Source organism: Pelecanus crispus, chromosome 1 (genome assembly GCF_030463565.1).
Source record: "Pelecanus crispus isolate bPelCri1 chromosome 1, bPelCri1.pri, whole genome shotgun sequence".
NCBI lineage: Eukaryota > Metazoa > Chordata > Aves > Pelecaniformes > Pelecanidae > Pelecanus > Pelecanus crispus.
This window is the reverse complement of record NC_134643.1, coordinates 63,872,372-63,887,377: the sequence shown is the minus strand read 5'-3', so window position 1 is coordinate 63,887,377 and position 15,006 is coordinate 63,872,372. Positions and strand designations below refer to the sequence as shown.

Sequence of the window (15,006 nt, the reverse complement as noted above, 5' to 3'; positions counted from 1 at the left end):
CAATTAGACCCAGTACTTGGGCTGTATCTTGTGTAGTGATTTTGCATTAAATGCACCACAAAGAAAGTATGAATTAATGGCTTTTTCTTCTTTTTGACATGGAAGTTCCTGTGGTTATTACCAGAGATAAATTTGGCATGAATTCTTCAATAAGTATACATTCATGGTATTTCTTTTGTCTTGATTTCTCAGCTGAGAAATGTCTTAACTGTTGGTCATATTTTTTAACAATTAAGCTTGTATCATAGGGAAATATTGACATTTGGGTATGGTTTAATAAACAGGTTCAGACCCATCCTTTTTTAGCAAAGCTCTGAAATGAAAATGGCTTTAAGTCTCTATTTGATTTTCAGTGATGTGAGAGGGTTTGAAACATGCATAAGAGCTAAAGTGCTGAAAAAGCTCTAGAGAAATAACTGTATGAACTTCTTTGACTGAGCACTCTGTATAGACTGCTCTAGGTGCTCAAGTAGTTAATGCAAAAGGTTTTAATTAAGAGACTGTGTGGTTCTGCTAAACTGAATAATTTGCTTTGTGACTCCTGCTGCTGTTGATCAAATATTGCAAATGCATTATTAATACCAGAACAAATGGAGACGTCCATATGCAAATGTTTTGGCCAATTGCATAAAGCATATGCCAGAATTGAAGTCACTGAAGGGTTTTTCTTGGTATTTAAGATTCAGTGGAAAAGTAAGAGGGGCAGCTATGCCAAGAATTAATGCTGATCTTGCCAAGTGCTTCTTTGAGTGACTTTATCCAACATGAGACTAAACAATGTATTAAATACACATATAGCAGTTAGGGAATCAAATGTCAAATAACAGCTTTCTGCTGTTTGAGACCAAATCTGAAACTTGGTCTAGTGCATAGATAAAGGCAAATATCATAAAAAGCACTAGCATCTCTAACATCTAACAGCTAATAAGGACACATATAAATTGAACTTCTGGAGAAACTGTACTTATTTGGTTTTGGTAGTAGACACTTTTTGCAGAGACATTTCTTGCTGAAATTTTGATCAATGGCTTGCTTCCAGTCATCTCATTAAAATTATCATTACTACTACAGTCCCTCTTAATGAAAAGCTTGAAAAATTATGAAATCCTTGGCAACCTGAGAACTAGCTGTAGAGGAAACCTGTTTGCAGATTCTAAATTTTGTGTGTTTAAGAGGCTGAATCCTCCTGGACTTACTGTGTTATCCATGGAGAAAGAAGGTGGAACCTCTCTCTCTGTTATTAAAGAGGTAACTTAAAAAGATTAACCTCACTAAACTAAGGTCAGCCTTTATGAACACTCCCTAGCCTTTCTTAATGTGGTAAAAAATGACAAAATCCTTTCAAAAACTGACTTATTTTCAGAGAACTTCCTCAGTGATTACTACCAGGGGCAACCAAGCACACACCAAACTTATGTATCAGTTATTTGACTATACAGTGATACCATTCCAGAAGCCAGAACTATCTTTTTTCTTACAGACGTATATCAATAACTGTGCCTATAGTACTGGTTCCCTGAGCACTGACCCTGCAGACCTGGCTAAAGCATGTCTTAGCTCCTTTCCAGGCTAGCTTTCCTGTAACAAGTAAAGAACCTGGGGATAAAGACTGAGGAATACACTCAAACCTTCCATGGATACAGGATTTGGACACGAATGGGGCATGTAGCCAGACCAAGGAACTTAAAAACATTCTCAGATCTTGCTGTGTGAACATAGCCAAGATGACCAACATTTCTTTGCAAAGATTTGTAATACTGTCACTGAAACCACAGGCTGTGTGTGTCCACTGCAGCTTTTCAGCATGCCTCTCCTGGGCTCGTAACATTAACATTCCTTTCAATCAGGGACGCAGAGAGGAGCTAATGACTCATAGCTCCTACAGGTATGGAGCAGTTAAAGAACTGAGTGCCATGCCATCTCTTGTAATTATGTTGATAGGTTTGACAGGCCTAGAAACTTTAATAACATCTTAAAAGCAGACTTCCTGGAGTAAACAAGAAGCTGTTAACTAAAGGGAAATGGAAGAAGCAAAATGTAAATGCCTATTGCTATGCCCCTTCTTTCCTCCTTTGTAAGACAGCAATTCCTTGATGTATACCTTAGTCCTACTAAGTCCAATGAGATCTGATGACAGCTCTGATTACCCAAAATTGTGTTCACTGTCTTATCCTGATTTTCTGATGATTGTAAACCAATAGTCTTATGTTCTGCACAGCTGGGGATATTCCCAAGGAGTTGTCCTTGGGACAACTCTGATTATCTTAGTGGAAAAAAAGGTAGTAAAAATCTGTAATGATTCTTCACAAAGCAGTTGACACAAGGAGCATTAGGCTGGATACCAGAAAATCCTGTGTTTTATGGGATTCACTCTTTTACATATGGAAGCATGTGCTATATCATTCTCCATTCTCTGAAGAATATCAGAACTTCATTGTGTCAAGTATCTAAATTCAGCTCCTTCTTTTCTATGCAAGGAACTTCTCTCTGTTCAGAAGATGCTTCAGAAGATTCACCATAAGCCCAAAGCAGGGTTTTTTTAACAGAAAAAAAAGGTGGGTTTTAATTCATGAAATTCATTGCCATGGTTTCAAATAAGTATTGCCATCTAACTTGGGCTTTAGAAATTAGAATGACCGAAAGTGTCTAAGGAAATAAGAAAGATATTTCTTTATTGGCAATCGTGTGTATTGTTAGCCAAACTGGTATCCATTTATTGGAGAAGGAAAAGGTATATTTTCAAAGGAGAAGAATCTAGATTTAAAAAAGAATATAGCATTTACTCCTTAGAGCAAACTACATTTGCTTTCCCTTCTCATGGTAGTAATAGTCCTCAGGAAACAACATGAACAAGAATGAATGATTGTCCATCAAATTCAACTTGTACGAAGAAAAAAAAAAAAAAGAAAATATCTTTTTTTGATTAGTCTACCAAGTAAATTCCTGTGATAAGACTAGACTATTTAAAGCAAAATTTCCCCTCTCTGGGGCTATAACTTCTGTAAGTTTCCTGTAATTTGTCCTTTCAGTTTTTCTAGCATTCTCTGCTCTGAGCATTGTTTTGTAATAGCAGTGGTATGGTAGACCTTTCTAGACATTAAAATTGAAATGAACATAGCAGCCATCCCACTTTGCTTCATGACTGTTGAATCCAGAGTTTTGCGAGTAGAGAAACATTAATTGAGAAGAGTTGTGTCTAAATGTAGCCACTTGTGTAGCTGTGGCCAAGCTCTCTGTTTGTTGGCTTCTCCTAACATAAGCTAGCGCACAGGAACTTGGGTGGCAAAAGATCTGCTAGAGACGTGTTGCTAGGTAAAAGGTGGCAACAAACTGCTCTTCACTGGTGAATCATGGGAGAGAACAAACTGTCCAAGAAGTAGCCAGTGCTGGCTGGGGTTAAATGTGACCAACGGAAAAGGCAGATGCTCTATTTTGGGATTTGTGCAGTGTTCTCCCCTAAAAAAACGCTTTAAGAAATGCTCCTTGCCAGTCTACCTCATGAAGACAGGGAGTGGTAGAAACCACATTTGACTTCCTCTTGAAGTCAATACTTTCCTTTGTGTATGGTAAGCAGCTGGGATATCTCTTCAGAAGCTGTAAAGAATTTCCATTTATAGCTAGGAAGTTGGGCAGAGTAGACTATATAAAGGAATTTTTTTTCTTCCAGCCCTAGCTGTAGTTATAGCCTTGTGGTTGTGGAGTACAGAGTTTCAACAGAAAGTAACTCAATTATTTCTATCTTCATTTCCACCCACAACTCCCAAGGAATAGTCAGAAGTTTTGACCTTGAATCTGAACCAGGAGTTCCACCTCAGCCAAAAGGTATTCTTTATATTTGGAGTCTCTAGTGAAATACAGAATGATGGAAGAAAAACCTTCCCTCGCAGCTATTTCCTGTGCAAGTTAAAGGCAAACATTACCACTGATTATATTTTATATAAAGGAACCAGGGTACGAGAATAGGAGGTTTAAAATACAATTTCAATTGACCTCCTCTTCTTTCTAAAAGAAAAAAGCTCACTGGATTTTTACTTCTGTAAATGATGTGATATTCTTAAAAAGCCCCAAGAAATGGAGCAATACTTTTAACTTCCAATAACATACTGCATTCTGTCATACATTTGATATGAGGATCTCAAGTTGTTTTACCAGTGTTACAGGACTTACTTTTCAATAGTTCTATATTTTAGATTAAACACTAACAAATCAGAGAGAGAAGGCTAAAACAGATTAAATTGCTGCCTCATGAATCAGAAGTAGTCAGGTAGAGGACACACATTACTTAGCATCCAAGAGCCACATATCAACTTCATAAAATTCCTGTTGAATGTTGCCATTGCAGTCTGTTGATTACAACAGTGCAAGACTTTCCTAAAACAGGGTGGTCATTCATCAGTAAAACCTTCCACAGTCTTCCATACAAAACAAGGTAGACTTTTATGGTGTCAAGAGTTACATTATTTCAAGTGAAAACTCAAAATGTAAGAATACAAAGAAAACTAGAGAGAAAGTCTTTACCAACAGCAGATAACTCAAGATTGCAAGGGTAAAGATCTCCTTTAAAACTTCAGAAACCTATGCTGGTATTTTAAAGTGAGGATGATCTAGCTTAGGGAATGTGGATATTTGAAACATATTGTGCAACCTTAGACTAACAGATTGAAAACAAAGAGAGTTATTGCTGATGATTAGCATATCACACCTCCAAGAGGTAAGAGCCTTGAGGAATACAAAGAGTACACATAACAGTAAGTCTGATTGCTTGCCAGTAACAGCCACTCTTGTGGTAAGCAAGTGTGATAGGTCTCTGAACTATGAGCAAACATTTTGCTGGGAGAGAAATGACTGGGAAAATGCCTAAGATACATGCACAGGAAAAAGGAATTGCTATGCTGTTCTAAGCATGCAGTATATTGTCTCATTGTTTTCTCATGCAGAAACAGGAGGGGGAAGTGAAAGTCTTCCTTTACATTCCTTCCAGCCATGAAGAGCAAGTATTTGTAGGACACTCAAATAGCCACTTAAGTGTAACTCAGCTACTGATAAACATAACAGATTTTGGTGTTCAAATGAACACATAAACAGTTGGTAGAAAAATGTAAATTCCTTTATGAGAGATTCCAGTATTTTTAATATTGTCTTTAGCATCAGAATACTGTTAAACAGCACCCTAGAGTAGATGCTCATTAATGATAGCTAAAGTGTTAAATACAGAAATGAAGAGTTCTTTAGTGAATTACTTTGCATATGTGAAACTAGGCCTCCCAGTTTGAAAGGTAAACTTTAACAGAAAGTGCCAAGAAGATAGTGAAAATGTCTGCAGCTTGTATGTTGAGGAAATCAGGATTTTCTGTAAATTAAAGGTATAAGAATCTGGATTGCCCAAATTCTATTTTTATTGCAAACAAGGAGAAAAATATTGAAAAAAATAACTCCATGAATAGAAATGAACAGGAATAGGGTTGGTAAGATCAGAAAAAACAAAAGTGATAGCTTAGAATGCAAGAATTATTAGGATAAAATGAGGATTATAAAAGTTAAAAAAAAACACAAACCATAGACCTCACAAAGAATATAAAAATAAATAGAAAAAAAAAACCCTTCAGTTAATTTCTTGTCTTTATAGCCTAACCTCCCCATATTTCCTTTTCTTAATTATATTCTTGTTTGGAAAGGTAACTGAGGCCCTGAAGCAGATGTAACTTCAGACAAGCACATATTATTAAAAGTAAACACTAGCTTCAGAGGCTTTTGTGTGCTTTTGCACACATTCTTGCATGTTTTGAATAAATATATTAATGAATGAATTCAGAATGAATATATTCCTAGCTAAAAGTTTCATTAACTTTGTGATATTTGAGTAGCAAATAGCTGAAAATTAAAAATAGATCTCTATTATTTACAAGTTGTGTATTTCTTGATCTTGACAGCACTTGGAAGAAGGTACTAAGATAAAAGAGTTACTTATCTAACTACTCCAGCTTTGCACAATCCAAAACACAGCCAAAGAAAAATATTGTGATGTTCGGTTCCAAATGGTAGGTCTTGCTCCAAAAAGTTATCTGAGTACCAATATATCCACACAATTGCAGACTTAATTTTATCTGTTGTCTGTACTGGTGTTAATCTTTACTAGCTCACCATGCATGAATTTTTTTTCACCTGTATTTAACTGACGAAGCATGTGGATACTTGGATGCGGTAACTTTCTGCTTGCTGCCTTCAAATGAGATGTTGAAGCTTAGTGTGTTTTTAATATGATACAATGTGTACTTAAACTGTTCATGAGTAGTCTGACATAAGAGGTACATGCAGACCTGCCTCATGAATATCTTGGGTCTATTATGTGCTTTCATTAATTTAATTTCAGTGGCAGGTGAGCTGAAAGCATTAATATAGCAGGTGGAATAGCAGCAGCTGGAAAGTGGTTAAAAACAATACCACTCGTTTTTAAACACTGAAGAGGAAAATTTGGTGGAAACTCAGAGAGGCTGAACACAGGCATAGCTTTATTCTTTACTGAAACTTCATGGTCACTGAAGACTTGGGCATCTCCAAGACAGAGGATACTAGTCATACTTGGCAGCCTGATTTGGTCATTTCTAAGCTCACTTAGAGCACTTGCAAACTCCAATGGATTATGTGGAAAAGCTTAGCAGTTGAATGAAAGAAAGGGTTGACTTACTGAAGTAAAAGCCTCTATCTCCACACACGAACTGAAGAGCATCAACCAGCTCAGCACCACAGAGTGTTTCTGGGCCAGCAGCAGCAGAACTGGTTAAGGTAAGCAAACACAGGCCAAGGTAGAAGAAATGAATGTAGGACACAGTGTGCATCTTCACCTGCCAAAGAAGAAAAAGCAGTGTCAGAATTTCGCAAGAGTCCTAAAGAAAATGACTCCTGCACCCTTATGAGTTGAGAATGCATACGTATTGTAATTTGTTAGACAATAAACAGAATATCGGAAAGTGCCTTACCATAATTTTGCAACTGTCTACATATTCTAGTGCATGTATTTTGTAAACTGATTACTTCCTGTGGTAAATATTCTTGGTTCACATTCACACGTAGTTAGAGAACCTCATAGTAACTATGATTTATGGTTGCTCCTGTGAAAGGAGGATATGGAAGACTGCAATAGACAGACAAAGCGAAGCCCAGAATAATAAGAGTAAGGAAGATTATACAATCTTGAATTGCTTTGTCTGAGACCAGATAGGCTAAGAGGTAATATGACAGTTGCCTGCCAATGTACTGTGGGAGGTAGAGGTGGCATATGACAGAGAAGAGCTATTTAAACTAAAGAACAGCACTGGCACAAGCATAAATGGCTGTAAACTGGATGGAAGGAAATTTGGCCCAGTAGAAAAAAGGTTCATAATTAGTACTCCATGGTTTGCCAGCCACCTTAAAAAGGGAAATACCAGGACAAAACAAATGAAGTTTCAAGGTAGAGCTTGCCAAAGTTACAGAAGAGTTAATGTGGGACCTTCCATAGCAGGGGACCTCATTCAATGACTCTTACAGTCCTCCGTTACTAGGAAGTTAACATTTGGAAACATTCAAGAAAATAAGAGGAGCACTAGTGGGAATGTTAAGGATTTGTATTTTTACTTGATGGAAGCAGTTATACTTTCACTGACCTCCATTATATCCTCTTAGTCAGGTTTGGCTATGAGGTATACACAGAGGTGATAATTCTTTTCTCATTTACATTTGGTTACAAACTATCTTTTTCCTGGACTTATGATTTAAAAAAACCCAATCCTCAATGGGTGTAAATTTGCACCATTCCATTTATCCTCTTCCTTTTATATCAATTTACATCAACAAAAGATCTTACCCAACATGTCAAAGAATATATAATTTTTTTTTAAACTAGGAAAAGCTATTTATATTTAGCAGCAGGACAGCGAAAAACATGCTTAATGCATATTCTGGACTGATTTAGATCACTTGCCAAAAATGCTAGTTTCAAAAGGTGTAAATCTGCATTTAATTTCATTGTCTTTCAAGGTTAACATTAGTATTGCAGTCAGGTAAGAAGTTACAAATCTTTCTTGCACATATGGTTAATCTTGGCTTAAAACTGCTTTGTATTAGCAGACTAGTGCAAAGTAATTGGAGTAAAATGATTAATATTCCCTAAAGTTTCTTTCAGGGTTTCAGGGACCATTTAATCTTACTTTTTCACTGAACTTTTGAAAAACCGATGAAATTATCTATTGTCTGCTCATATGGGATCTGATCCAGTGGGGTATTGAGGCTTCTCTAGTCAATAATTTTTAAGAACTCTTATTTCCTTGGCAAGCGATCTTAGCACCTTGCTGGATGAGTCCTCTATTTCAACTTAAGTCAAAGCTGAATAAGAGACAAATCTATAAATAAGTCGGAATTTATCCCCCCTTTTTTTCCTGATATTTCCACTGTGAAAACAATGAACAAATCTAAATCCCATGATATATCATAAAAAGAAAGAGTAATTATTTTCCCATTCACAAGAATCTTAGCCAACTTTGCCATGCAAAAACCAACAAGCTTTAATGCATGGGCATGATTTCAATGGCTGATGAAGGAAGATCAGATTATAAATGAATAATGATAACACAAGGCATTATTTTCTGTAATGATTCCATATCTTAACAACATCAATTTCTTTTTTCCCTTGCTGTGTTTTTGAATATCTAAGATAAATGTGATGCACCTGCAGTTTAAGATGGTTCCCAGTTCTGAGGAAGTAAAGCAGAAAGCTGTTTAGCACACTGCCTCAGAAGGCTGAAAGACATTACAAATACAAGAACATTATGTATTTAACAATTTGTTCTTGTAGAACATTTGGGCCAGAAATAAACATAAACCTTAGACATTTAACAATTTTGTATTTTTCAAGACTTTTCAGCTGGGTTGAATTTTCAGATAAATATCAGCACTGAACTACAACAAAACAGATTATCTACTGTTTTTCCTTTAGTGGAAGCCAAAAAGGCTGCACAGTATAAACCACAGAGAATTTCTAACTTTATCTCCAAATTTAAAACCAGTCAAGAACTTTCAAACAAGTAAAAACTTTGGGGAAAAGAAAACAGACTCATGATTTTCCAGGGCTCAAACAATTATTTGTTAAATTAAGTGCTGTTTCATCCAAACTATTTCCAAAATATAGTTTAAAACTTCATCATTTTAATTAAACTTAACATTAGTCAATTCAATATTTTTGTGATAAAATTGAAGCTGCCATTTATGTCTGAGGGGAATATTCTTATGAAAATACAAAGTTGTAATCCAATATTGCTTCAGGTTCTTTACAAACAGGCAGGGTGCTTGCAACATCCCCAATTTGACTAGAAAGTTGAGAGTTTAAAAGAAAATGCATTGGCATGTGGGTGGGGTTTATTGAGGCATCTAATTACATTTGGAAATTGAATACAGGTTCAGGATGAGCCTGGTTAAGCACTTCTTTTAGTTGCATAGAATGACTGACCATATTTTCACAGCTGGAATTTCCTCTTTTTTTTCAGTAAAATAACCAGCTTTTGTTGCATTCCTCTTTTAATAGTCCAGAAGAGTGGCACCACAGAGGAATGTTATATATGAACACTCTACACCTCTTTTACTTCTTAGTTCTATATAAGTCGTCTTTGTTTAACAAACTATCAGTTGGCACAAGCTGTGCTTGGTAATTTTAATAACATATAAGAATATCTATAATAATTATAGATATCTTGAAGGGGGCAACATTTTTATGGATAGTATATGCTGTAGAAAAAAAAAAAATCAAGAGTTATATTCAAAATTGCATTTTGCTACATAGACCTGATTACCAAGCCATAGTAGAAGTATGTAGTTAGTATGTAATAACAGTATTCAGTAGTAATTATTATATAAATAAAGCATATATACTCCAGAATGGATCATGGTTTAAATACTGCTAACTTTGATTAAAGAATCTGGGCTACATCCTAACCTAAATCAATATGTTCCATTGATTCCAAGGAAGCTTGGCAGGATGCACCAGCTGAGGAACTAGCACATTACTTTTATGTCTCTGAGTGCCTTGCTCAATGCTTAAAAAAAAATCATCTTCGTCTTTCAAGTATATTGGAAGGGATGCCCATTTATACATTAAGAGAATGGTTTCATCCATTGCAATTACAGACTTGGTCTTTTGAATCACATTAAGGAATGAGATAAGTGTGTTTTAAAGGTAAGACACTCTGAAAAAATAATTAGGCCCTGAACAATTAAAACAGGAGAATTCTGTCAACTACATAAATGTCCTAGCAAAATATTAAAGAAAAAAAGTTCTTGAAGGATATAAATTTGCTGATAATGGAAAGTTGAACTAGGGCCAACTGACAGAAACAGAGGTCAATGCACCTACTGAAGCCAAATTTACTTAAAAACAGTTTATTTTAATGTGTAGACATTATAGAGTCATAGCATGAAACTTCACATGCAAACTTTCCTGAAACAGCCCTCCCTACATGGGAAAACTTGGAGATGAACATGTAGGGGAATTTCCATTTTCTTTATGTACAATTGCTTAAGCTATACAAATGTGCAAGGTCAGCAGAGTCGCAGCTGGTTTCTAATGCAGAAAACAAACTGAACTTCACATTTACTTTTAATTTATGAAAGCAAAAAACAAGTAAATGCTACAGTGCTGCCAGAAAATTGCTGTAGTGACAACATCCCTTAAAAGTTTCCCTGTGAAAGCATGAACATTTTATCTATAATTGTGTATAATAAAACTACAGAAACTTAACATGTGATAATACCTTTTTTCCTATAGAACCCTGCACCTGCAGAAAATTGCTAAAAGTTCTTGTTTTCAGAAGCATTAATTAACAATATAAACAGTGATGTAATTGGACCCCTTAATAATGACATAACTGAAATATTGCAAAGTTCTCTGAATAGAAGTGAAATTTAAGATATGTATCTGCAATAGTTTATCCTTACAGTTATCTATGTAATTGCAACTATTACATACAGCCATTTTCCAGATCACATAAAATTGCATGTTCAGCAATTTATAAATAATTCTCAGTTCTAAAATAATGTTATTGAAAAGTGCACAATACTCCTCAAACCAGAAGCAGACAATACACAGTAAAACAAAACTAGAAAATTATTTGAAATAGTAATAAAGATTTACCTTCAAGAAATCACAAAAGCAGCACTTAACTAATTGTGTTGAAAGACTGTTGATTTTTTCCATTGCTTCTTAAAAGTGCAAAGTCTGGAAATGAATTTGTTAGCAGTAATGATGAGAAAAAAGAAATCCAGAGAGATGTGAGATGTTGAGAGCAATGTCACATTTCAATATTGAGGACTTTATTCCATTGCGCAGGCTCTATCTGCTCTGATTTTAGCAGTGACAGTGAGATTTAGCAAACAGAAGAGGGATTTAGAGAAAATCCTCACATTTATCTACATTACACAGACACTGTAGACAGGAAACAGCTGGGGGAGCATTTGCCTTCTCTCTCTCTCCCTCTTCTGGCAAAGTTACCAAGTAAGGACTTTTTTGGGCATGGTGACAAATAACATCATACCTTTGCATTTTAAAACTAGAGCACAGAAGCATATTTTTTTCCCTTTAAAAGAATGTGAATTAGTGACTGAGGGGTTAGCAGACAAAAAAGCTTGTGCTGCCATGAAAAATAAGAAAATATATTCTGGTTAACTTTCAGATAGCTATGTGTGTATTTGTATTTATGTGTGTGTGTGTCTGCATTTCAAATACATAAAAACTTACATATGTAAGGGCATTGTTTGTATATATGCATACCATTGTATATATGTACACATTTTATTTATGCATAGAGGCACAGGTATTTTATTTGTATAGTAAAGAAAGACAGGCAGTTGGTTATCTACTTTTTTTCTTAATGCATCTTTTTGTTATCAAACTTGGCACACCTATATGCTGAGTAACAATTAAAGCCTCCAACCCTCTGTGCTATTAACCCTAAAATAGCAGTTTGTAATTTGCTAAAAATAACAGAATTGTTGAGCACTACTTGTAAGTAGGGCAAAATAGCTTTTTGATCTTTTAGCAACCACACAGGAGAAGTTGTATCATTTCCTAGAATTTACAGTACTACCAATATTAGTAACACAAGTAGCCCAGTTTGGGGGGCTTCCATGACATTTATATTAAATGTGCTGTTGTAATTATAAAGTTATTTTCCCCCTTTTTAGTAGTAATCTTCGTAATTACTCTTGATAACAATTTAAATGACACTGGGAAAGAGAGAATTCAGCTTCGTTAGTTCTGCAATACCTAACTTTTGCCTTTTTATTTTTCCTCAATTATGAGTATATTATAAATAACACCAGCTGGCCAGCAACATGCTCTCACGGGTTATGATGTCATTCAAATCCCTCAACTGTGTTAGTGGCTTGCAATGTGCTCCAAGCCAGCTGTTTTTCTATTTATAATGTATGCTTGCATTTCAATACTTAGCTATTGAGAATAAAGTTGTGATGTTGTTTTATAGATACAATTTGTACTTGTTACCCTTTGGTTTTGGAAGATGGCATTTAAAAGTAGAGGATTAAACAAGACTGCAGCTCCAGAGACCAAATACGTGTCACAAACTGCCTGACTTCCATAAAAGCTATTTCAGAACATTATATTTTATCCCTGTCCCCTTCCACTCAAGTGAGAGTTGCATGCTGAGGTGCTAGCTGTACTTTATTATTGAAAATAACAATTGAGATCATGTTGGCCCAGGTTCTTTCTCAGTTTTCAGATCCACCTTGAACTATATGGTGCTTGCCAGGCAGAAAGGACATATTTAGTTATTTGTATCCTCTATGAATGGCTAATACTCTGCTCTGTGCAGTTTTAAATGGTGTACGGTTAGCTAAGCTGATTAATCTTTGGAAGGGATTTCTTCTAATGTAGCATAATGGCAGAATTACAGGGGGCTTTGAGGTAAGTTTGCTTAGTTCAGGTAGTTTCAATATTTCAAGTATTCTAATACACATTTGTACTGCAGGTACTGTATTTTAATATTCTGATCTGTTTTATTGATCCCTCTGCATTTCAGAGGCCATTGAATCATGGAATCATAGAATCGTTTAGGTTGGAAAAGACCTTTAAGATCATCCAGTCCAACCATTAATAGCGGCACCAGTCTACCCGTAGCTTGACATAGCCTGCTGTAACTTGTAGCACACGTATCATTTCACCAGCCTAATAGAAGAATGTGGGAAGACTAATTATCAAAGCTCTGATATTCTTTACTTTTGGCTTTTACAGTACTACAGGTGAGTTCACATACTTCTGCCTTTTTCTTCCTAAATAACAGAAGGAATCCACTCATTCATCGCTTCCCCACTGCCTGAGCTTCAAACCCTCGTTTCACTCCTCACTGCTTGCTTCCTCCTAGGTTTCAGCAGGCCTCTCTTGGTCATGACAGCAGCACGCAGTAGGAGATGCAACTTCTGGCTTTCAGGGTAGCCAGAGAATTGTGGTGTCTCTACACAACGGTTTCTTTCCATGGAGCCATTCTGAACTCCTATCCCCATTCCACCTGACCAGCCTAAGTTTCTGATGCACTTCACTCCTTTCTTTTAGTTCTTGTTTTAAAGTGGTACTGTGAAAAGGCAGGAAAACAGAATAGATTCAAGAGAGGTTTTTGGTAGTAATTTTTAGACTTAGTGCAGTGCTTTTCCTCACTAACGAGTAATTCAATTTTTTTCTGCAAAATTAAATGACCCTTAGGACATATTGATCTGGGGATCACTACTTTCCTAAAATATAGCTTCTATTCTGGTGATAATATTCTAGTCTATATAGCAGTCTAATGGAGATTCGTTAATTTCTCCCTTGTTAAATAGAATAGCTTTTACTTTATACCCCTTTTAGAATAAAGTACTGTTACTGTATGGTTACTACTTTATGATTGAGTGCTTGTGCAGTTACATACATTCCCTTGAATAAAATGCACCTGTAAACTACAGAGTGTGTGGTAGTCATCAAAATACTCACAAAAGATGTCCAGGTCAGAAAAAATTATTTAATTGGAATGTGTATAGCTATTCTACATTAAAAAGCAATAGCATATATATCTTTGTTTGACTTCTTAAGTATAACCTGCAGTGATATAATAGCCACAAAGATATATGAAAAGTGTGAGATAGATATTTAGGAATTTATGTGTTCTGATCCTCATCTTTTGCACTTTAGTAGTCCTATGATATCACTAACACGCTGTAAAGCTGTGGAGCTCATGTATCACTTTTTCCAGGAAGAACTCCATTTTATAGAAGACAGCAAAACTACAAATAATCAGTTATCCTAATTAATATATTATCTCTCGTTAAATCCTTGTATCAGTTTTTCCAGGAAGAACTCCATTTTATAGAAGACAGTTAGCAAAACTACAAATAATCAGTTATCCTAATTAATATATTATCTCTCGTTAAATCCTTCCTTAGAAGGTAGGAATGTTGCCACAATGCCTGAAAAAATCTGAACTACAGTAAGGCAACCAGTATGCCATCCTCTTGCATTCTTCTATATTGGATCACTGTTACCTATATGCAGTTGTTTGTTATCTTTAACTGTTGTTTCTTTTCTTACATTGGGATTATAAATTCTCTTGAACCAAGATAGAACCACTACAATAGATACCACCTGAGAGGGTGATAGGGCTGAGAGCATGGTGGAAGACAGGATGGAAGAAGACAATAAACACAGTGGCTGGAAAACAGCTGTTCTTCATTACATGAAAATAGCAGAGACAAGATTGTCTTTTATTATGTTTTTTTTGAGGATATTCATCCTCCATAGAACATACAGACATGCAGTAAGATTCATAGGCTGTTATCAGTCTTCCCACAGCTTGCTGACTGGTTACTGAATTCAGTTCTCTGGGCCAATGGGAACTGTATGTTTTGTGTCTTTTTTTTGTTTGGTTGGTTGATTGGTTTTTTGAGGTCCCTGTCATAATATTAGCCATTAAAGACATTATTAATTTGCCTAAATCT

At 35.6% G+C, this 15,006-nt stretch overlaps 1 protein-coding gene across 1 annotated transcript in view; it reads right to left on the bottom strand.

Annotated features, from left to right (window-relative positions):
• Window positions 1–11,221, bottom strand: part of IGF1 (insulin like growth factor 1) — a 49,034-nt gene extending 37,813 nt beyond the window's left edge. The window contains exons 1-2 of the mRNA XM_075720339.1: window positions 11,159–11,221; window positions 6,686–6,842 (exon numbers count right to left, since the gene is read on the bottom strand). Of these exons, the coding sequence (XP_075576454.1) occupies window positions 6,686–6,842; window positions 11,159–11,221 (220 nt within the window). The remainder of the gene's footprint in view (window positions 1–6,685; window positions 6,843–11,158) is intronic.
• Window positions 11,222–15,006: the final 3,785 nt, after the last annotated feature.